This window comes from Oncorhynchus mykiss, chromosome 29, assembly GCF_057628025.1.
Source record: "Oncorhynchus mykiss isolate SJ-2025 chromosome 29, ASM5762802v1, whole genome shotgun sequence".
Classification (NCBI taxonomy): Eukaryota; Metazoa; Chordata; class Actinopteri; order Salmoniformes; family Salmonidae; genus Oncorhynchus; species Oncorhynchus mykiss.
The window spans coordinates 33,218,073-33,242,587 of NC_143050.1; the positions used below are offsets into that span (position 1 = coordinate 33,218,073).

General features: G+C 43.6%; 1 protein-coding gene across 4 annotated transcripts in view; it reads left to right on the forward strand.

Annotated features, from left to right (window-relative positions):
- Positions 1-24,515, forward strand: part of LOC110509697 (erbin) — a 128,745-nt gene that overhangs the window by 47,675 nt on the left and 56,555 nt on the right. For all 4 annotated transcript variants that reach the window (XM_036967586.2, XM_036967590.2, XM_036967589.2 and 1 more), the window contains exons 3-4: positions 19,825-20,022; positions 20,653-20,770. In XM_036967586.2, coding sequence (XP_036823481.1) covers positions 19,834-20,022; positions 20,653-20,770 — 307 coding nt within the window. In that variant the 5' untranslated portion in view covers positions 19,825-19,833. The remainder of the gene's footprint in view (positions 1-19,824; positions 20,023-20,652; positions 20,771-24,515) is intronic.

Below are 24,515 nucleotides of genomic sequence, written 5' to 3' on the forward strand. Positions count from 1 at the left end.
CTCACACACACTTCTGAACTGCATCTCGCTCTCACTCACCTACAAGGCATCATCACAGGGGAAGCTGCTTTCAAATTTCGATCCATCCCGGGGTAGTCGAGTCTCTCCTCAGCCTTAGCTCTGACAAGGTGGAGGAACAGTACAGGGTTTTGGGATGTTTTGATTGGTGGGGAAGGGACTCCTTTGTCTGGTTTACAGATCTTATTCAGTCTTGCCCAAATGCAGAGATATACACACACACACACACACACCCCTCTCTCCCCTGTGTAGGAGTGAATCATCAGATAAGATCTCCTCAGGTAATCGGTGACATATGAGCCTGAGGCAAGGTGGGCCCCTCTCTCCCACGCTGCTGGTAACTCTTCCACATCATAATTCTACCCAGATGATTAGGATGTCACGGCCCGCCTGTATTCCGCACTGAGCTCTTGACCACTCCCACTCATATCCCTGACTGGTGGCACTCATACACTGACAGCAGTCTGCCCTCCTGCGCTGGAATTCAAAACAAGCCAGCCAGGCAAGGTCTGAGACTGTCATATCATGTGTATGCAGTCATAATATCTAAGCCGGGAGGATGTTGGGAGGTCAGGTCCCAGGGAGTACACAGTGACCTCAGGCGAGGTGCTGGTCCCTCTGCCTGAAATGTCACTTTCTCTCTTGACCCTCGTTTGTTTGGTCATCTCGGGGTTATTAATGTCTGCTCACTCTGTGACTCTAGGCTACATGAATGTGACTCCATATATTAGTGTTTTGGAGGTCTGCTCTAAAAATAGAGAAAATGTAGGACAGGGATCATCAACTTTTTCTTGAGCAGATGGTCAGGGGTCGGACCATAATTACAAATCATAAGTAGACTACAAATTGACCACAAGAAACCCAAACAGATATAATATTTGACTAAAACATAATCATTCCAAACCTTTGTACAATCACATATATGACTCTTATGTGTCGGGAATACTTTCCAAAATTAAAATCACTTGGAGCTGATTTGCTGGTGTAAAAACTCAAGTCTTTTATGTCCAACGATAATAATAAAAAATACTCAGAGAACTGGGCCAGATGGGGAACCCTGCTGTAATGCATGATATGTTTTTAACTGAAGAAGAGCCATAGCCAGGACAAACGTTCTGGCATTCAAGCCATCGGCAGTGTTCTGGTAGTCCGTTTTGTCTCATGTTGACGTACTGTCTGCCTCTAGCTGCTGGTGAAAGATGTTTCTCCTTCACTGCTCTCACACAACTTCCCCTGAAAATGGACTTGAGTACTAGTTTCCCGAAAGCCCTTTTTTGTTATGATGACCTTGCTGTTGAAAGCAGCTGAGGTCCTTGTTTATGGGTGTCTCACTTGAGCCCGTAGGCATTTGTTTCTGCACAAACCCCACTCATCGCTTGCCGTTTTAACTTCATTGCATGTTTAATTAAAGACTTCCCGGCAGGAGGGCTTTTTTAAACAGGCTGCTATTTATGACCAATATAGCACAAGAGCACAGCACCACGCTTTGCTCTCTTTTTCTGCCCAGGCCTGGGTCTAAAAGACAGGGTGAAGCCGGTGAGAGAGAAAAGAGTGACAGAGAAAGAGATGGTGGGCATAAGGGAGTGAGAGATGGGTGTGCTCGCGTGTGTGTCACGCCCCAATGCGTGGTGCCAACTGTTGGTGGAGTAGTTAGGCCCCTTAGTGCCAGTGAAGGGAAATCTTAACGCTACAGCATACAATGACATTCTAGACAATTCTGTGCTTCCAACTTTGTGGCGACTGTTTGGGGAAGGCCTTTTCCTGTTTCAGCATGACAATGTCCCCGCGGAAAAAGCGAGGTCCATACAGAAATGGTTTGAGATTGGTGTGGAAGAACTTGACTGGCCTACACAGAGCTTTGACCTCAACCCCATCGAAACACCTTTGGATGAATTGGAACGTCGACTCCGAGCCAGGCCTAATCACCTAACATCAGTGACTGTCCTCACTAATGCTCTTGTGGCTGAATGGAAGCAAGTCCCCGCAGAAATGTTCCCACATCTAGTGGAAAGCCTTCCCGTGAAGAGTGGAGGCTGTTATAGCAGCAAGCAAGTGTCAAAATACTTTGGGCATGTAGTATATGTGTAAAAAAATATATATATTTCCTGAGCTTCAAAACCTTCAAAACCTTTTTGATTATGATACATGATTTTACTGTCTTTTTTGCCATTTTTGAATGTGCTATTCAATGCATTTCTCTGGCTGTAGTAATAAAGGCCAAATTCTATTTTATCAAATAATAGTATATAATATTTTGATACCTAAAAGTGTCCTAAAATGTCAAATCAAATAGCTAAATTATTCATAGTATGACCATCTGCTTCAGGCAGACCACCATAGTCCCTGTGCCCAAGAACATAAAGGCAAACTGCCTAAATGACTATAGACCCGTAGCACTCACGTCCGTAGCCATGAAGTGCTTTGAAAGGCTGGTAATGGCTCACATCAAAACCATTATCCCAGAAACCCTAGACCCACTCCAATTTGCATACCGCCCAAACTGATCAACAGATAATGCAATCTCTATTGCACTCCACACTGCCCTTTCCCACATGGACAAAAGGAACACCTATGTGAGAATGCTGTTCATTGACTATAGCTCAGCGTTCAACACCATAGTACCCTCAAAGCTCATCACCAAGCTAAGGATCCTGGGACTAAACACCTCCCTCTGCAACTGGATCCTGGACTTCCTGACAGACCTCCCCCAGGTGGTGAGGGTAGGTAGCAACACATCTGCCACGCTGATCCTCAACACTGGAGCTCCCCAGGGGTGCGTGCTCAGTCCCCTCCTGTACTCCCTGTTCACCCACGACTGCATGGCCAGGCACGACTCCAACACCATTAAGTTTGCTGACGACACAAGTGGTTGACCTGATCACCGACAACGACAAGACCGCCGATAGGGAGGAGGTCAGAGACCTGGCCGGGTGGTGCCAGAATAACAACCTATCCCTCAACGTAACCAAGACTGAGGAGATGATTGTGGACTACAAGAAAAGGAGCACCGAGCATGTCCCCATTCACATCGACGGGGCTGTAGTGGAGCAGGTCGAGAGCTTCAAATTCCTTGGTGTCCACATCAATAACAAACTAGAATGGTCCAAACACACCAAGACAGTCCTGAAGAGGGCACAACAAAGCCTATTCCACCTCAGGAAACTAAAAAGATTTGGCATGGGTCCTGAGATCCTCAAAAGGTTCTACAGCTGCAACATCGAGAGCATCCTGACCGGTTGCATCACTGCCTGGTACGGCAATTGCTCAGCCTCCGACCGCGAGGCACTTCAGAGGGTAGTGCGTACGGCCCAGTACATCACTGGGGCAAAGCTGCCTGCCATCCAGGACCTCTACACCAGGCGGTGTCAGGAAGGCCCTAAAAATGGTTAAAGACCCCAAATGGTTATTTGCATTGTATGCCACCCCCCAACCCCTCTTTTACGATGCTGCTACTCTCTGTTTATCTTATATGCATAGTCACTTTAACTATACATTCACGTACATTCGCTACACTCGCATTAACATCTGCTAACCATGTGTATGTGACAAATAAAAAATTTGATTTAAATTGGCATGACCAACCAGTGCTCCCACACATTGGCTGACCGGGCTATCTGCATTGTGTCCAACCACCCGCCAACCCCTCTTTTTACGCTTCTGCTACTCTCTGTTCATCATATATGCATAGTCACTTTAACGATACCTACAGTGGGGAGAACAAGTATTTTATACACTGCTGATTTTGCAGGTTTTCCTACTTACAAAGCATGTAGAGGTCTGTGATTTTTATCATAGGTACACTTCAACTGTGAGAGACGGAATCTAAAACAAAAATCCAGAAAATCACGTATGATTTTTAAGTAATTAATTAGCATTTTATTGCATGACATAAGTATTTGATACATCAGAAAAGCAGAACTTAATATTTGGTACAGAAACCTTTGTTTGCAATTACAGAGATCATATGTTTCCTGTAGTTCTTGACCAGGTTTGAAACACACTGCAGCAGGGATTTTTAGCCCACTCCTCCATACAGACCTTCTCCAGATCCTTCAGGTTTCGGGGCTGTCGCTGGGCAATACAGACTTTCAGCTCCCTCCGACGATTTTCTATTGGGTTCAGGCCATGACCTTGAGATGCTTCTTACGGAGCCACTCCTTAGTTGCCCTGGCTGTGTGTTTCGGGTCGTTTTCATGCTGGAAGACCCAGCCACGACCCATCTTCAATGCTCTTAATGAGGGAAGGAGGTTGTTGGCCAAGATCTCGCGATACATGGCCCCATCCATCCTCCCTTCAATACGGTGCAGTCGTCCTGTCCCCTTTGCAGAAAAGCATCCCCAAAGAATGATATTTCCACTTGGGATGGTGTTCTTGGGGTTGTACTCATCCTTCTTCTTCCTCCAAACACCGCAAGTTTAGTTTAGACCAAAAAGCTATATTTTTGTCTCATCAGACCACATGACCTTCTCCCATTCCTCCTCTGGATCATCCAGATGGTCATTGGCAAACTTCAGACGGGCCTGGACATGCGCTGTCTTGAGCAGGGGGACCTTGCGTGCGCTGCAGGATTTTAATCCATGATGGCGTAGTGTGTTACTAATGGTTTCTTTTGAGACTGTGGTCCCAGCTCTCTTCAGGTCAGTGACCTGGTCCTGCAGTGTAGTTCTGGGCTGATCCCTCACCTTCCTCATGATCATTGATGCCCCACGAGGTGAGATCTTGCATGGAGCCCCAGACCGAGGGTGATTGGCAGTCATCTTGAACTTCTTCCATTTTCTAATAATTGTGCCAACAGTTGTTGCCTTCTCACCAAGCTCCTTGCCTATTTTCCTGTAGCCCATCCCAGCCTTGTGCAGGTCTACAATTTTATTCCTGATGTCCTTACACAGCTCTCTGTTCTTGGCCATTGTGGAGAGGTTGGAGTCTGTTTGATTGAGTGTGTGGACAGGTGTCTTTTTATACAGATAACGAGTTCAAACAGGTGCAGTTAATGCAGGTAATGAGTGGAGAACAGGCGGGCTTCTTAAAGAAAAACTAACAGGTCTGTGAGAGCAAGAGTTCTTACTGGTTGGTAGGTGATCAAATACTTATGTCAAGCAATAAAATGCAAATTAATTTCTTAAACATCATACAATGTGACTTTCTGGATTTTTGTTTTAGATTCCGTCTCTCACAGTTGGAAGTGTACCTAATGATAAAAATTACAGACCTCTACATGTTTTGTAAGTAGGAAAACCTGTAAAATCAGCAGTGTATCAAATACTTGTTCTCCCCACTGTATTAGGTACATACTACCTCAATAAGCCTGACTAACAGTTCTCTGTATATAGTCTTGCTACTCTTTTTTTCAAATGTCTTTATACTGTGTTATTTCTTTACTTACCTACACACACAAACCTTTTTTTTCAATTTTTTTTCCCGCAGCATTGTTTAGTGCTTGTAAGTAAGCATTTCACTGTAAGGTCTACTACACCTGTTGTATTTGTCGCACTTGACAAACGTTGATTTGATTTGATCTTAAAACAATTCCATATGTCAGATTACAGTGCCTTGAAAAAGTATTCAACCCCTTGGTGTTTTAGATTTTATAGATTTTATAGATTTTTATTTGGATTTCATGTATTGGACATTTACAAAATAGTCTAAATTTGAAGAGGAAAAAGACCAACTTCTTTCAAAAAAAATACTAGACGTAAAAGTGGTGTGTATGTATTCACCCCCTTTGCTATGAAGCCTCTAAATAAGATCTGGTGCAACCAATTACCTTCAGAAGTCACATAATTAGTTAAATAATATTCCACCTGTGCACAATCTGAGTGTCACATGGTCTGTCACATGATCTCAGTGTATATATACACACCTGTTCTGAAAGGCCCCAGAGTCTGAAACACCACTAAGCAAGTGGCAGCATGAAGACCAAGGAGCTCTCCAAACAGGTCAGGGACAAAGTTGTTGGAGAAGTACAGATCAGGGTTGGGTTATAAAAAAATGTCAGAAACTTTGAACATCCCAAAGAGCTCCATTTAAAAAAAATGGAAAGAATATGGCAACCCGACAAACCTGTCAAGAGAGGCCCGCCCACCAAAACTGACGGACCAGGCAAAGGAGGTGGAAGAAGGTACTCTGGTCAGATGAGACTCAAATTGAGCTGTTTGGCAATCAAGGAAAACGCTGTCTGGTGCAAACCCAACACCTCTCACCACCCAGAGAACCACATCCCCACAGTGAAGCATGGTGGTGGCAGCATCATGCTGTGGGGATGTTTTTCATGGGCAAGGACTGGGAAACTGGTCAGAATTGAAGGAAAGTTGGATGATGCTAAATACAGGGAAATTATTGAGGGAAACCTGTTTCAGTCTTCCAGAGATTTGAGACTGGGACAGAGGTTCCCCTTCCAACAGGACAATGACCCTAAGCATACTGCTAAAGCAACACTCGAGCGGTTTAAGCGGGAACATTTAAATGTCTTGGAATGACCTAATCAAAGCCCAGACCTCAATCGAATTGAGAATCTATGGTATGACTTAAAGATTGCTGTACTCCAGTGGAACCCATCCAACTTAAGTTGGAGAAGTTTTGCCTTGAAGAATTGGCAAAAATCCCAGTGTCTAGACGTGCCAAGCTTATAGAGACATACCCCAAGAAACTTGTATTTTGCATCTTCAAAGTGTTAGGAATATTGCGTAAATCAAATGATACAAACCCCCCCCAAAAATGAATTTTAATTCCAGATTGTAAGGCAATAAGATAGGCTAAAGAATGAATTTCTCAAAATATAGAAATGCTATTAGTAAATCAGTTTAATTGTTAAGCAATGGCAAAATCTCAAACTCTAAGATGTGTTGGTTTGGAGTAGGCTAGGCCAGGGGTCGGCAACAGCCAGGCCTCAACATTTAAAGTGAAAATGTAATTGTTTTTATTTTAGTTTTCGGTTCTAAAAGGTCTGTAACATGACCCGGAATTCAGCAAAAAAAAATGTTTGAGGAAATCTGGTCCCAAATATTCCCATGACTAAAAAAAGAGAGATGATGTGATCATGTCTCAATGTTATTAAGATATTGTATTTAAAAAATAATAATATATTTTTGGGCTTAGTGGTGATCAATTTGCAGTGTACAAATTATTCTAATTCTGTTCAGGCCCCCTGACCCACGGCTTAATCTAGTTGCCTACCCCTGGGCTAGGCTATGTCAAGTCCAGTGAAAATGTTATGTTTTTAGTGTATCTGAACAACCAGTAATTGAAACCACAAATAGCATCTCACAAGCATTTTAGCCTTCCCTTTCACGCTAACATGTGAGTACTTGAGTACTCAATATTGAGTACCCAATAATACTAGGGATGGGTACCCAAATACCCATCCACTGTACACACTCGTTTTTCTTTGAAACTGGCATTTGTTACTGGTATTTTGTGGTGGAGAACAAAAGTGAAACAGGTCTAAAGGTTGAGCTCCCATGCTGCATGCTCAGCCTAGTGTTGTTCACCGGAGCTCGCGCTCTCGCCGTTGTCTGCTCGTCTCACATAGGAAGTGGTCACAGAGTCACACACCCAAGTGGCTTCGCTCAACTTTACATCAGTGTTTCTTAATCCTGCTCCTGGGGACCCAAAGCGATGTATATTTTTGTTTTTGTCCTAGCGTTACACACCTGATTCCACTCAGACCCAGGTCCAAAGGCTTGATGAGTTGATCATTTGAATCCGCAAAACACCCGTCTCAACGTCAACAGTGAAGAGGCGACTCTGGGATGCTGGCCTTCTAGGCAGAGTTGCAAAGAAAATGCCATATGGCCAATAACAATAAAAGATTAAGATGGGCAAAAGAACACAGACACTGGATAGAGGAACTCTGCCTAGAAGGCCAGCATCCCGGAGTCGCCTCTTCATTGTTGATGTTGAGACTGGTGTTTTGCGGGTACTATTTAATGAATCTGCCATTTGAGGAGTCTGTTTCCCAAACTAGTCACTAATGTACTTGTCCTCTTGCTCAGTTGTGCACCGGGGCCTCCCACTCCTGTTTTTATTCAGGTTTGAGCCAGTTTGCGCTGTTCTGTGAAGAGAGTAGTACACAGCGTTGTATGAGATCTTCAGTTTCTAGGCAATTTCTCACATGGAGTAGCCTTCATTTCTCAGAACAAGAATAGACTGACGTGTTTCGGAAGAAAGTTATTTGTTTCTGGCCATTTTGAGCCTGTAATCGAACCCACAAATGTTGATGCTCCAGATACTCAACTAGTCTAAAGAAGAACAGTTTTATTGCTTCTTTAATCAGGACAACAGTTTTCAGCTCTGCTAACATAATTACAAAACACCACATGCCATTGGAACACAGGAGTGATGGTTGCTGATAATGGGCATTTGTACGCCTATGTAGATATTCCATTAAAAATCAGCCGTTTCCAGCTACAGTTGTCATTTACAACATTAACCATGTCTACACTGTATTTCATGTTATTTTAATGGACAAGAAATGCGCTTTTCTTTCAAAAACAAGGACATTTTTAAGTGACCCCAAATGTTTGAACGGTTGTGTACACAACCTTTTGGGTCCCCAGGACCACGATTAAGAAACCAGGTGTGTCCTATGCATGTTAATCTGCAAACTAGGCCTAAACATTTTGCCATCTCAGGAAAAGAAACAGGTTGGTGGCTGCCTCATGATTTTTGTATTCACTTGTTTGTCATTTACTTGTTTGTTTTTAATGTCGTTTTAATGCTCTTTTAAAAGCTGCATTTCATATTGCATTGCTCTAACAAATGAAGGGCCCAGTTTGTGTTGTGCAGCGTAGGCTATCTGTGCAGTAGGGACTCCACTTTGACATTTAGATCTGTGGATGATATCCAGTGTGATTTAACGTGCTCTCTTATCTCATATTTTTGTCTTTGGCCTTTGGACATGGTGTGATTGGCCAATGCTCTCATGTTTCTGCCATTTAGAAAGCAAATACACACACACATTTTCTTTACCAAGTGAGCATAACAATACCATGTGTTTACCATGGTCTTGTTATTTTGCCTCTAACTTTGTTTAAGACTGACACTGGTGTTTCCCCAAATGTTGGTCAAAAGGACCCACTGGGTAGTGGGCAAATCCTCCTGTGTTGCTAATAAAGATGTAGCTTGACTAGCTAGCTTGAGAAGCTTCAGGTTGGTGTTGCATTGTGGTGGATGAGGCGAATTCTCTCCATTGCAATGTGAAGTGCTTTTTTAGCATTGGAATTCAATCTGTATTTGTGGGCATTCTAAGCCTATAAAAAAGCCTGACAGGCTGTCAATCAAACATGCAGTGTTTATGTTTGATTAGCCGATCCTGTGCCTGTGTATTTCCAGTCTCAGGGGCTGCTATGACATCCTGGTGACCCCAGAGCTTTGAGAGACTGAACCAATAAGGTGAAAGATATAAGGCTGCATTCCTCTGCCCGGGGCCATGCATATCTAAAGCAGCGTTAACGTACTGGGAGTTATTGAACAGAATAATTATGATAGGCATCTCAAAGGGAATTGAAATGAAGACGTACCCAGGTGAATTTGCTGCTCAAATTAGGCAGTATTGCACATCTTATCTTCTAGGGCTTGGAATTGCCAGCGACCGCATGAAAATTATATCCTAATATTTCGGTGTCCGATGCGATATGTATTGCGATTCTCATGATTGTATATGTATTGCGATTCGATACTGTGAAGTATTTTTTTATATACACGATTCGATGTCACAAGCATATTTGTCACCATATGTCTGCTGCAGAGGGACGAGAGAGCCATGACAAAACACGTTTTCATCAGTCATGGAAATTAAAGTGCCTTGTTTTGGTGCAGGTACAGAAATCTAGTGCAGAAATATTGCGATATTGTCAAAACAATACGATCTATTGTCAAAAATAAATCCCAATATGGAACTGTGTAGATTTTTTTTTTTTTCCCCCCATCACTATTATCTTGTAAGGTAGGGTACGTTGTGTTTTATATGAGGATGGCTGTTAGTTGGGCCGTATGGAATGGCATAATCAAGGATGGCCCAGAGTGATGTGTGCTGCAACATTAGCCTGTGGTTTTTGCTTTCATAATGATCAGTCCTGCAGTAGCCGGCCGACTACATCCTCAGTTAAAACCGAGTGTTCCAAGACCTTTCTGATACTGAAGGAAGGACCGTTGCCAGATCCTAGCAAGAGAGACCGAGGGGGAGGAGAAGGGAGGAAAGGGAGAGAGCGAATGAGAGATACATAAACATGTTGTGCCAGTGAGTGACAGAACCAAGACATGATGTTAGTGAAAACATTCCAATGGAGAACTCAATCATAAAGAGATATGCGCATGTATCAAGAGTCCGTGTGTGAGGGAGAGATAATCTAGTCTTCTAGCTAGCCCGGCGTGAGAAGGTTAGTGTGTATGTGAACTGTAGAAGGGGAGGAAAGAGGCTTTTAAAGTAGGGGTGTCGAACTCATTTTTCCTCTGGGCCGCATTGTCAACGTTTTGGGAATTTTCTATGTTCCCTGACTGTCTAGTGATTATTAAAGCGCTGGACAATCAAGAAGCAGGATAAATGTAGATCCGTTGACGGTGCACAGGGATTATTAGAGCAGTCAAACTCTATGAATATACGTCCATTATCATTTCTGCAGTTTCGATTTCATTTCAGTTCGCCCCCCCGCCCTTTGTGTTTGTCACCAAGATCCGATTACTAAGCCTCATTGCACCAGAGATTCAAAGAAAAACAATCATGGTTTTGTTCTCCCCGGTCCCATAAGACCGCAGAGAATCGAGGACACCGGTGAGAACCAAAACCTTGGAAACTGGAAGAGCCGGTTCCCCTCGGCCCCATGCTGCTGCCACTGATACCTACAACAGTGTCATCTTTCCACCCATTTCCATTGAAAGTCACTTCTATTTTCTCCACTCTGGGGCCTTTCTAGTGCATTCCCACGTTGTCAAGTGCCTCAGTGGAGACTTGAGTGCGGTCGTTTTCTTGGCCAGAGTCATAAGCAGAGGAAGAGCTGGATGTGTGTGTGTACCGTGTGTTTAGTAGTAGGCCTACCGTGTGTGTGTGTGGACCTCCCTAACCCAATATCATCTCTGAATTGTTGAGGAGCTGCCTGCACCTCTCCTGCGGTGCCCGCTGGGGGTGAATCCAGTGCAGAGGTGACACGCACACCGGGCGACCGAGGTGACACGCACACTGGGCGACCGAGGTGACACGCACACCGGGCGACCGAGGTGACACGCACACCGGGCGACCGAGGTGACACGCACACCGGGCGACCGAGGTGACACGCACACCTGTGTGATGAGATCGCAACCTCGACAAGTAGGCCTGATCTAATGTCACCTAACATTAGTTGCATTTTGATTTCGTTCAACGTCAGCTTGGCTTTAACCTGGCCGCTATACTGTTTCTACTTCAGACAGACGTTGACAGACGTTTCAATGGAGGCGTACTACAGTGTTTGTGAACAAGTTCATTATCAAGAAGACTGCATTGTCTGCGGTGAAATCATGAAACTACATGGCAGCTAGCCAGGCCTCCTAGCCATTGGCCCGCCGCTGTTCCTTCACATTGAGGAAGCAGCCTTTTCTTTCCTCTCTTCTTCCCTCCCACTGTAGGATTATTTGTTTTGTGTTTTTTTTTTTTTTTTCAACTTTCTTTTTCTCTTTTCTTTGGGCCTAATTCTCTGGGTGACGAGTTTTGTCATTGACCCAGCAGGCAGGCAGCATTCCTGCAGCAGCCTACAGAATCAGGATCATAAAGCTCCTTCCATAAGACTGCAAGACTTCTAGTCTAATCACATTCTAGCATATTAACCAGATAAGTGCTACTACCTTCTATAAATAACGCTATCCTGTCACATCAGACCCTGTGCGCCTCACATTTCCGCTCTACACACAAACACGCGCTATTCACCGACTACTTCCCTTCTCTCATTTGAACAGCTCAGACGGGTCCCAAATGGCAGCCTATTCCTGATAGGCCCTGTTCAAAACTATGGCACTGTAAAGGGAATAGGGTGCCATTTCGGGAACCAGCCAGGGACACCCAGTCGCAAATGAATCCCTAGCTCCCCCTAAGGTTAGGTAAGGTTAGGTGAGAGAGAGGGAGCGAGAGAGAGCTAACTGGAGTGTTTTGTAATTGGTTCCCAGTGTATTTCAGTGGATGAACTTGAAGTGGGTCAGCGAGTCTCAGTTGGCCGGCAGAGACTGTTGGGAGGTCTGCACATGCCCAGAGTGCGTGTGAACATGAACACACAGACAGTGAGAGATGGGGAGATGAATGGTAGCCCTGGAGACAGGAAGCTCTCTCTATCTGCTCAGGTTCCAGGTCAGCTGCAGCCCCTCCTGCCTCCTTTATCACCCCGCCCTCTCTGTCCAGACCACTGACTCTGGCACCGGGGACATGTCTGTCTGATGGCAGAGTACTGCAGTGGGAGATAATCGCTCGTTCTCCTCCTCCTGCCTCTCACCTAGCTACCACCTTTTCTAATTCACCAGCTTTATTGGCCACTTGAGCTATGTTTGGATAAGACAACTACAGCAGGTGCCAATTTTTGTGTGTGCGTTTTGTATGTGTGCGTGTCCTAGCTTAAATAATTGACTGTGTTTAACACTGAAAATAGTCAACATCACCAGGGTAGGTTGGAAGAATGTGAACTGAAGGATCTCACTCTTGCAACACAAAGCAGGTTTCTACCACACTGTGTATGTGTGACTCAAGGGGTGGGGGGGGGGGGTCTCTTTAGCCGCCCCTAACAGCAGTTGCCATGACGACGCCACTCACCTGCGAGACATGGGTTACTGTCTGAAGGGGGAAGAGCTTTTACTGCTCTGAGGAGAGGAGAGATGGGGGAGACTAAGGACCTGCCCTTTGACCCAGTTCATTCACCATTACACTGGACCAGTGACAGACACAAGCATACAGAGACGAACACAAACCTACACAACCAACCACGCAGAGGCCTGCAAGGAGTTTGTATGCCTGTGGCCTGGGGCTTTAAAAAGAGACCATTGACACACCTCTCACTTGAGCCACTCCACTGTTACTTAACGCAGTTATTATTGACACACGTACTACTTTAAAAAAAATTAAAAAATATTTGTTTATTATATATTTGTTTTTATTTAACCTTTATTTAACTAGGCAAGTCAGTTTAAGAACAACATCTTATTTACAATGACAACCTACCAAAAAGCAAAAGGCCTCCTGCGGGGACGGGGGCTGGGATTCATAAAAAAATATATATGTTTAAATAAGCCAAAACACACATCACGACAAGAGACACCACTACATAAAGAGAGACCTAAGACAACAACATAGCAAGGCAGCAACACATGATAACACATGATAACACAGCATGGTAGCAACACAACATGGCAGCCGTACAAAACATTATTGGGCACAGACAACAGCGCAATGGGCAAGAAGGTAGAGAGAGACAACAACACATCACGCGAAGCAGCCACAACTGTCAGTAAGAGTGTCCATGATTGAGTCTTTGAATGAAGAGATGGAGATAAAACGGTCCGGTTTGAGTGTTTGTTGCAGCTCTTTTCAAGTCGCTAGCCGCAGCGAGCTGGAAAGAGGAGCGACCCCCGGCATGTGTGTGTTTTGGGGACCTTTAACAGAATGTGGCTGGCAGAATGGGTGTTGTATGTGGACAATGAGGGCTGCAGTAGGTGTGGAGGATGAGGGCTACTGTAGACATGTAAATGAGTACGTAGAGGGAAAACCGGTTAATACCGAGAGCTTAGCATGTCTGGAAATGCTCTAAACATGAAGGCTCTCTCCAAAGGCAAGGCCTGGGGAAAGTTTTGTGGACTAGGGCCAGAGCAGGCATCAGCCCCCAGAGGCTAGCTAAACCATAGAAAAGACGTATGTTGCACTGTGGTGAGGCAACAGGCAGCATACGTTTCTTGTTAATGAGAGCAGCCTATCAGGCAGCATATCCTCCCAGGGAGCTAGCTAGCACTAACTCTGATTAAGGCTCTCTCGCTATGCTAACACTGTAGCTTAGCCTTAGCCTATCCCCTTCCCCAATCCACCGGCTCTTCTTCAGTGTAGCCTATCCCCTCCCCCCCCCCCCCCCCCCCCTGTTTGTAACCTAATCCTCTATTCACCTGCTTTAGTTTCTGTATCCACCCCTCCTGAAGTCCAGTCTCACCTCTGCGATTGAAGTATGTTCGTCATCTCTTCGCGCGCTGCCTTCCTTTTGACATGACGTTTCCTTCTCTCTGCCGTTCACACGCGTCCCTCTTCCTCACGTCGCCCTCTCCTCCTCACGTCCATCGGTCACATTCACCCTTCCCTTCATACACCTCATCTGCAACACCTATTCCTCTCCTCCTACACGCTCTCTGGCTCTCTGCGTCATGAATAACCTTTTAAGTAGTCAGCCAGCTACTCCATCATGCTGTGAAGTGAATGGAGTCCAGACCTCCACACACACACACACACACACACACACTGTTCTCCTCTGATATACTTGATTACTCACAATGTAGGATGCTGACAGGCCCTTAGGGTTGTGTGTGTGCTCGTGTGTGAAATCAACGCAACAGCTGCTGATGGCTGACAGTCTAATAGTAAATATGCCTCGGTCCTCCAATGATTGGGTCCTGACAGGCCGACTTATCTGGGAAAGCCCCTGGTAAATAACAACCATGATGATACGGCTAGATGCCAGTAACAGTAGGTCAGTATAGAGATTACAGAAGGAGAAAGTGTGTAGAACGAGGCATGGTGATTAGTATCTGGATAGTACAGACTGGAGCATGGGTTCCCTGGGAAACCCCGGTAACAGTAGTAATTGAATGCATTCATAATATAGAATCATATATGCAATTTAGCAGACACTTTTATCTAAGGCTTGGTCATGCATGCATACATTTTAAGTTTGACCTTTTATCCCTGAAGCACGCAATCATTTCCCTCTGTTTGGCCCTCAGTGTGTGCAGACGTCAGAGGCCCAGTCGTGTGTGTGTGTGTGTGTGTGTGTTATTTTGACTGATAAGGAGAGGCTAGAGCAATAAACCAAAAATTACAGACACCGACATTACCTTCCTTTTACCGAGACATTTTGCGTATGTCTGTGAATTTGCTACACGGCGTTCCTGCAGATTGTTCTAAAACTATTATTTGGTCAACGGTAATAGCCTATGCTACGAAAATATCTGCCCGTCCCTGTTTCGCTGTTGGCTGCTGCGTGAGCGAGCATCTCTTGCTCCCTTTTGTCGCTGCGCACTGAGGACGGAGAAAAGCATTCTGGGAAGCACAAGCATTTGACCGTTGCTCAACATGCAGTTCTAGTTAGAGAAAGGAGAGTCACAGCTTTTTGTGAGGTCTGTCATGTATTTCTCACCTCTTACACTCGAAAAGGTGCCTGGTCTATCCTTTTAGGGGTTCTTCAAATTTAAACTGGGGGGAACCCCTATAAGTTGGAAGAACCCTTTAAAATGCTTCTTCAAAGAACCCCTCAATGGATCCTCGGAATAACCTTTTTGAAGAACCTTTTGGGGTTAGTTTCTGAACTACCCCCGCCATAATAATTATAATTATTATTAATACACACAACAATAACACAATATTTTAGTTGGTAATGTTTATTATGATTTTTGTTGCAAAGCAGAATAAAAACATGCAAATATGAGGTAAACTCCCAGCAGAGCCCCAAGTCCAATGGGTATATCCTGAAGGCATTCAGTTGTACCACTGACTAGGTATCCCCCTTTCACCTTTCCTCTGGCGTGTTGACGTTAATGTGTTGACGTTCTCCGTATCCATAGTCAGAATGATCTTCCAGTGCATGGTGATCAAACAGGTTTCCTGTTATATTCATCAAACAGTAATTATACAGATGTTTAACAAAACATGCACACAACAGTATTCATACCTTGGTTTTTGTGGTAATGAAAAAAATGTTTTCATAATGGTTTTCATACACATACCATAATGTCGAGGCCTATGAGAATTTATTTGAAGAGGTAAGGGCGGAGGATGGTACATGTGATCTGCATAACATACCAATTGACATACCTTTTATGCCTACTTGTCTGCATACCTGCAGACACAAAAGTGAGCAGTTCAGTCATCTGCACGCTATACAGCCAGCCTTCAACATATTCTTATAGCCTACATATTCTTCCCTCTTCGTTGATTGATTATCGATTGATTGGTGTGTTCTGTTTTAGAAAGATTTGCACAAATATGAAAAGATAGATGGTATCATCATAAAACAACATACATTTATATCATATATACTGTACTCTGGACTGCCATAAAGCCCCCCAGCCATAGCCAACTCTGTCATCAGACCAATAATATCCACTGTGAATCTTGTGGCCCCTTCAAAGAAGCGAGTGCAGAGCGCGCATTGGGAAGAAAGCGTAAGCCGTTCACATGTTTCTTTCCAATCCGCCCAGCAGTTTCCTTTTAGTTTCCTGATTTGAGGAGTAGTCGAGCGTCAGCCGTTTCATACCTGGGCCAACTGTTGTTTCATGACAAAGTGCGATAGTCAAGGACTGGATTCTCTGGAGGATGACTTGCGTCACAACGTTGTTTCTGTTTATCCTTCAACACAACACAATTAAGCCTGCAGCCTTCTGCTGTATTGAGCTGCTGTAGATGCTGCTTGCTCTGCCTGACTGAAAGTGGTGTTTCTTTGGACGCCTTCCAACAGGAACTGCTCTATAATAAAACATTTCGAACAAGAGGCTCTCACAATGGCAGAGTTTGCAATAATTCAGTCATTAGTGGAGGAAGAAATAGCTGAGATTTTGATTTTGCCTTCTGGCCTCACAATGAGCTGATGACGCTATTTTCAACCTTCACCTGCTAGATGTTCCTCAACCTCAGGTCCTCGGAACGGCACTGGGTCCCGGAGATGATTCTGAGCAGTCCCCTAGATGGTTAGCTGGCGTCAATTTAGTCCGTTCTCAAATGCTGTTTTGTTAAACTTAGCCTAAGCAGTTTTCCAAGGAGGAAGGCCCTGATTCTTCACAAAACCAGGACAAAAATGACAAGTGTTTTCTTAGATTTTTCACAACATTTAATCCATAGAATGGTCCTTTTGGAGGAAGGATTGTTGACATGTATTTGACATTTTGTATCTGAAAGCATAATAATAAAAAAAATCAATCAAAGGAGGCATATTTATGACATTTTGGAAATGTGAGTTGTAGATCTGTCATTCTCATCTAAGAAGCGGTAGATCTGTTCTGTGTGTGCTATTTCTATGCTTTGTCTTTTACTTTCGGTTCTGTAGACCAGCTTCAAACAGCTGAAGATACAATATTTGTGGTTATGGAAAATATATTTCATAGCAGTTTAAATTGTACAATGATTCTCCACACTATACTTGCTTGTTTTGTCACAAGCTGAAATTAGGATAACTATTTGACTTTTAACAGCCAAGTTAATATGATCAAAGAAAACCGACGGAATTGTTTTAAAAGCTAACTATACTTATAGGCCTATGGTATTTTTAAAGACATTGATATAGATCTACTGATTGTGGTCAAAGTGTTGACAATGGAGCCATCAACTGCTGCTTTCTGGGTAGCAAAGCCCATGACTAATACCTGCTTCATTCTTCAATCATACCTGTATCGCAGGTAACTGAGAAAATGGCTCTTAAAAGGAAGCTTGAAGCCTGTGGAAGTCGGCAGACTCTTACAGGATTCTTTAATAAGAAATCTGTGGGTCAGTTGCAAAACAAGTATTTTTAATTAAACAAAATGACGTACTGCAATTCACAGAGTTGAAAACACTTGTTGAACTTCTTTCAGGAATTTAATTGAGGTTTTGTCTCTTCTCTTAACAGGCATTGACCCAGAACTTAATTGAACATCTGTTCTGTTTATTTTAGAAACCCATTTTGTCGTTTGAAGAACTGCCGTCACAATTTGTCAATTTCAATTGTAAACACAAGACCACAACTCCTTTCTCCAATCTGGGAGGTAAACTCAATGAAGTATTCCAAAATGTTGCTATGGGTTTCGGACGGAATCTAGGCATTAGAATGTACCAGAGGGAACCAAAATAGTTTGTTTGACAAAAATGGCTGGCTACTTTGTCTGTCTGGCTGGCGACTCCATGTGCTTGTAGAAAACACTGCTCTGACCTTTTCATATGTTTGCCTTAGGCTTAGTGTCTAAATGGAGATGCATTGTCAGTGCACTGATGAGCAACAGAGTAATCTATATGCAAATTCAAGTGCCAGCTCACTGTTTATACCTCCGGTAAAATAATGGGGAGTTGGGGAGGCATATCCATGAGGTATGCTTTGCTTGTCCAGATTAGGTCTCTTCTCTGGGCCAGATGAGTGCCACTACCGTGCTGTGGCTCTGTAGCTTTATTGAAAGTAATGTGAAACCTGTTGAAGAGCTTTGCTTTCATTATCTAGTGACGTTCTGTACCAAAATGTACACAGCTCTCTTTCTGAAGAGATTTTAAAGGGGCCCGTTTATCTGCAATGTGTTTCCATACTAAACAACGCTCAGAGGGCATTGTGTTGATGATAGCTGGCCCTTTTGCTCCAGCACTTTCAACACAACACAGATGTACATGATAATGCGTTGCAGATCCTAATTATGTGTCAATATGGTCTCGGAGAACAAACGATTAGTCTATGTAATAGGGTTGTGACGATTATGGAATCTTGGGTAACGATTGTCAAGCAAATGGCCATGGTTATTGTCATAATTAATTATTTGTGAGATGTTTTTGTAGTTTGTAAAATAGAAAACATAATATTTATATGGCTAGGCAAGTCAGTTAAGAACAAATTCTTATTTATAATGACGGCCTACACCGGCCAAACCCCGACGACGCTGGGCCAATTGTGCGCCGTCCTATGGGACTCTCAATCACGGCCGGTTGTGATACAGCCTGGGTTCGAACCACGGTGTCTGTAGTGACGCCGCAAGCACTGAGATGCAGTGCCTTAGACCGCTGCGCCACTAATGCATCTTTGCTAAGACATACCTAGTGAATACCACACAGATTTGGTGACACCCCTGTCTCAAAGCCGAATGGTTTTGATCGCTTGGACGTTTTGGGAATGAAGCATCTCCTCCTGACCGTGCCGTTCTGCTCGTAAAATTATTGCCAAATGTACCCACTTTATGTAAAAATGAAAAACTGTGTTTGAGTAAACTATTAACTTGAATATAAAAATACTCAAATAATGTATTAAGCCAATTATGACAAAAAAAATGTAAGCTTACGGTTGTTAATAATTGTCGGTTACGCGATAATTCTGCCAGCCCTGTTATGTAACTGCTTCCAGTGCAATTTATGCCCATAGTTCAGGGCGGCTGTGGAAAACTAGCAGATCATAACGGATGCTGCCTTCGCCCTTAGATCGTCTTTGTACGTTTTGGTTAAACGTCTTGGACTGTTATTGAAGCACCGAGTGGAGCCATACTAGGGATGGCCATAAAAACATTTTTTTTGTACTGTTTTTTTTCCAGAGCACTCAAACATCTAGTGCCCAGGCTGGCGATTTAGTCAGGGCTCCAGAGTGCAAGCATTTTACTCGCATTTGTGAATAAAAATAGAAGCATGACATTTTATAGCAAAATAAATTCTGCAGTAGATGTTTTCAAAATGTTAGTCGTTTTTTTTTTTCATAAGCTGGTAGGTAATCACAAAAAAAAAAACTGCCTTACCTGCCCACTAGTTCAATTTCTTCAATCTGACACTCTCCCTCTGACATTTCTCTCTTGCCTTAGGACGTTAGCTGTAGTAGCTTTAGCCCCAAGATGCACCAGTAGTTCACTGAGCTGTCTTGACACCTGACTCTCCTCTCCCTCTCTCTGCAGTGCCTGAGGATGTCGAGCAAGCGGAACCTGTTTGTGCGCCTGGTGCCGTGCCGCTGCCTGCGGGGGGAGGAGGAGGCGGTGACGTCTCTGGACTACTCCCACTGCAGCCTGGAGACTGTGCCCAAGGAGATCTTCAGCTTGGAGAAGACCCTGGAGGAGCTCTACCTGGACGCCAACCAGATCGAGGAACTGCCCAAAGTAGGACGCAGACACACACAGATGGATGTGTTCATGATCATTTCAGAATGATACACACCCAAATACCCTGATCATTTTTTTTTTTATAAACAAAGGTGGTCCTGTAATGTGTATTTAATGGTTTAGAAACATGAACCTTTCCAAATTGCAGTGACCACTCCCTGGCAAACACTATCTCAGTAGAGTGACACAATGAAATCAGTCCGTAAGGACGGCACCAGGCTGTAGGACTTGATCTAGTTGCGCCCTCTGATGTCAGTTGGGCCTTTTTTCCTCCTGCTGCTTACAACACGGAGTACATTACCAAGGGATGATTGTAGTGGTTATATAAGGCGAGAATATCCTGCCGATAGAACGGAGCCAATCCACAGTACTGCCCTGTGCTTACCCCTCTCCCCACACACTCAATCAGTCTATAATTCTCCAAGTGTGTTGTAACGAAGTCAGCATCGGCTGGCTGCTGGGGCCCAGCGACTTGATGCTTGGCTGTGAATGAGCTGCAGCTTCCTTTACAAGCCAGAGTCCTGGCTGAGTCATGCTGCGAAGTCAACTTGTCTTATTCCCCACCCTCTCTCTCGTTCTCCCTATCTCTCGCTCTTTCTCCCGTTCTCTCTCTTCCTCCCTCCATAGCAACTGTTCAACTGCCAGTTGCTCCACCGGCTGAGCATGCCAGACAATGACCTCACGGTGCTGCCTGCGGCCATCGCCAACCTCGTCAATCTCAGGGAGCTGGACGTCAGCAAGAACAGTAAGCACAATGACCAGAATGACCACTCTTTCAAAAATAATATGACAAGAATGACCATTCATTCAATACAAAAGCACTGTATGACCAGATCAATAACATAATATAATTTTGTTGAGGTCTTTTAAGGAGTTGCAGCCTACCCCTTAGCCCCTTTGGGTACGGTGTTTATGTTTAGAATGACTGCTGTCTCCCATTCAACTTTTATTTTAGGCCTCTCCATCACTTATCAAGCCACTCATTCTGAAAAGTGGATTTTGACTGAAGAGCCATCCCGCTTCTCCATATTTGTGCAGTATGACTAAAGAATGTTGAAGTTGACAATGGCTAGTTAGAGATGGATGGTTCAATAATAGTTTGAGACTGTTTCTACCGTCTCTGGACTAGACTTGCGTGCTAGACTGGAAGAGACCAGACAATACCGGCCAGCTTGAAAGTGAAAAAGCCCTGCCGTTGAATTACCGTAGTTTTAAGTTTGTGTGCAAGTCAGTGTCTTATCAGCAGTGGGATGTTCAGTCTACTTAACTAATTGCCCCTTAGTGTCCCTCTGTTGTCAAAGAAAATTACTGAAACATAAAGTGGATTAGATTATGTAAAAAGTGTCTCTGTGTCAGTTCAACCATCATTCCTCCATTTTTTAAATTGAGAAGTTAAAACAAAGAAAACCCTTAAAAGTTTCAATGCCACACAGAAGTGCCGTTTCACCACATTTTTTTTTTTACACCCAACAGAAGATCACACCGCTGACAAAACCCTTGTGTAAAAAAAACACAAAAATACAAGGAAGTTATGACAGGACAAGCTGAGGCCTGCAAATGATTCTGTACACTAGAATATGTAGGCCTAGCACCTACCTTACAACAACTGGCCAAAATCGAAAATGACATCCTCGTTCATGTATATAATAGTGGTGCACTACGTAGGGTGTCATTTGAGACTGAACCGGTGCCAACTGTGAATGAAGCTCCGCAGAGCTGTCTCTCATCTCCAGTCTAATGGAGGAGCCGCTCACTGCTAGTTGTCAGTGTGAGAGAAAGCATGTGTATGTGTTGATGGCTTCTGGATTGATCAAATGGGATTAACACCAAATACGGGCCTCCCAGACGTTCTCTAAGATTCTAAAACCGCAGAGTTGCATCAGCACACGTTTACTATTGAGTGACATTTAGTTTTTCAGTTTGTTCACTTCATCTAGCTGTCGTGATTGGGGAAAAATATCATATCTGAAAAACAACTAGAACACTATTCCCAAATAATCTGCCACCTGTTCATTTGAGCACTGTTGAGTTTGATAGAAATGCTGTAATGGCCAGTCCCTTCAGATTGCTGTGCTTTGAGACAATGACTCGTACTGCCTTTATTACAGTTATTGCATTATCTCTGATCGAAACTGAAAGATCAGAGTCCAGCCTCAGCACACAGACATTCTCAAACACACACTGCTACACACGCACACCATTTTCTGTTCTACTGCTCCAGTGCACTGAGGGACGGGCAGCTAAATAAACAAGTAGCAAAGAAAGTAAAGTAGCACCATATTGTTTCTTGATCTCCACTTGGTATTTTGTGTCCATCCACCACAGTGGAGTCCGTACCAGACTAATCCAACAGAGTAAGGAACATCTGGGGAGTTTTTAGTGACTTAAGGCCATGTCTGTTTACTTAATAGAAGCTTACCCTCCTTCACCTAGTACTCAGGGCTAAGTGTTGTGAACACGAATCAAAGTATATGGAAATAAACCTCGAGACGTGCTCACGACCCCCCCCTCCCCCCTCGAGTTGAGCCACTGTCGAGCGGATGTTTTTGGTGAGAACTGCCAGACACACTCTGTCAGCTTCTTTCTGCTAATGTGTCAACTCCTCGAGCACTCAGCCCTGTGGTTGTTTACAGAGGAAAGGTGCAGCTCAGGCGCTGTAATGCAGAGCTAAGACCAGACACTTCTCACAGAGGACTAACTGACTGATTGGCTGGCTGGTACTAGTCTACGCCACTCTCCTGCTGCATGATCCCCTTTTCATAATAATTCAAAGTTTGACACATCATAACAAAACAAAAAAAATGTTATCCTCTGCCCACCACTTATTGAAACATTTGTGAACATGCTTTACAAAGATTGGAGGGTATCTTTTTTTTAAATGTTGGCCTAAATCAGGGATAGGCAACATTTGGGGGTGGGGGCCAGTTGCCCATCCCTGGTCTAAATGGAAAATGATGGCGTACATCTGTATGTTTTGTGTCAACACATTAGATGTGGGTTCTGAGGGATAGGCAATTCACAAATCAAGATCAATATGTTAGCCTGCTATTTTTGATAAATATTCACATACAATCATATACAGTGCCTTCAGGAAGTATTCATACCCCTTGTGTTACAGCCTGCATTTAAAATGTATTAAATTTAAATTTTGTGTCATTGGCCAACACACGTCAGTGTAATTATCAGAAATGTGTTAAAAATGAAAAGCTGAAATGTCTTTAGTCAGTAAGTATTCAACCCCTTGTTATGGCAAGCCTAAATAAGTTCAGGAGTAAGACATTTGCTTAAATGTTAGAATTTATTTTTGTAATTTAACCTTTATTTAACTAGGCAAGTCAGTTTATTAAGAACAAATTCTTATTTACAATGACGGCCTACACCAGCCAAACCTGGACGACGCTGGGCCAATTGTGCGTTGCCCTATGGGACTCCCAATCACTGCTGGTTGTGATGCAGTGTGGAATCGAACCAGGTTGTCTGTAGTAACGCCTCGAGCACTGAGATGCAGTATCTTCGACTGCTGCGCCACTCGGGAGCATGGACTCGTTTTGTAGGTAATAATAGTGTTTAACATGATTTTTTTTTACCTCATCTGTTTACCCCACACATACAATTATCTGTATGGTCCCTCAATCGAGCAGTGAATTTCAAACACAGATTCATCCATGAAGACCAAGGAGGTTTTCCAATGCCTCACAAAGAAAGGTACCTATTGCTAGTTAAATATTAAAATTTAAAAAAATCAGACATTGAATATCCGTTTGAGCATAGTGAAGTTATTAATTACACTTTGGATGGTGTATCAATGCACCCATCACTACAAAGATACAGGTGTCCTCAGTTCCCAGAGAGGAAAGAAACTGCTCTGGGATTTCACCATGAGGCCAATGTTGACTTAACAGTTTAATGGTTGTGATGGGTGAAGACTGAGGATGGAACAACAACATTGTAGTTACTCCACAATACTAACCTAAATGACAGAGTGAAAAGGAGGAAGCCTGTACAGGACAAAACATATTACAAAACTGTTTACAATATGTCACTAAAATAAAACTGTGAAAAGTGTGGCAAAGAAATTTAACAATGTCCTGAGTACCACTCTTCATATTTTCAATCATGGTGGTGGCTGCATCATGTTATGGATATACTTGTCATAGGCAAGGACTAGGGAGTTTTGTAGGATACAAATAAGTGGAATAGAGCTAAGCACAGGCAAAATCCTAGAGGAATGTTTTCTAACAAACTGGGAGACAAATGCACCTTTCAGCAGGACAATAACCTTAAACATAAGGCCAAATACTCACTGGAGTAGTTGACCATGATGACATTTAATGTTCCTGAGTGGCCTATTTACAGTTTTGACTTAAATCTTCTTGAAACTCTATGGCAAGACTTGAGAATGGCTGTCTAGCAATGATCAACCACCAACTTGACACAGCTTGAAGATTTTTTTTAAAGAATAGTGTGCAAATATTGTACAATCCAGGTGT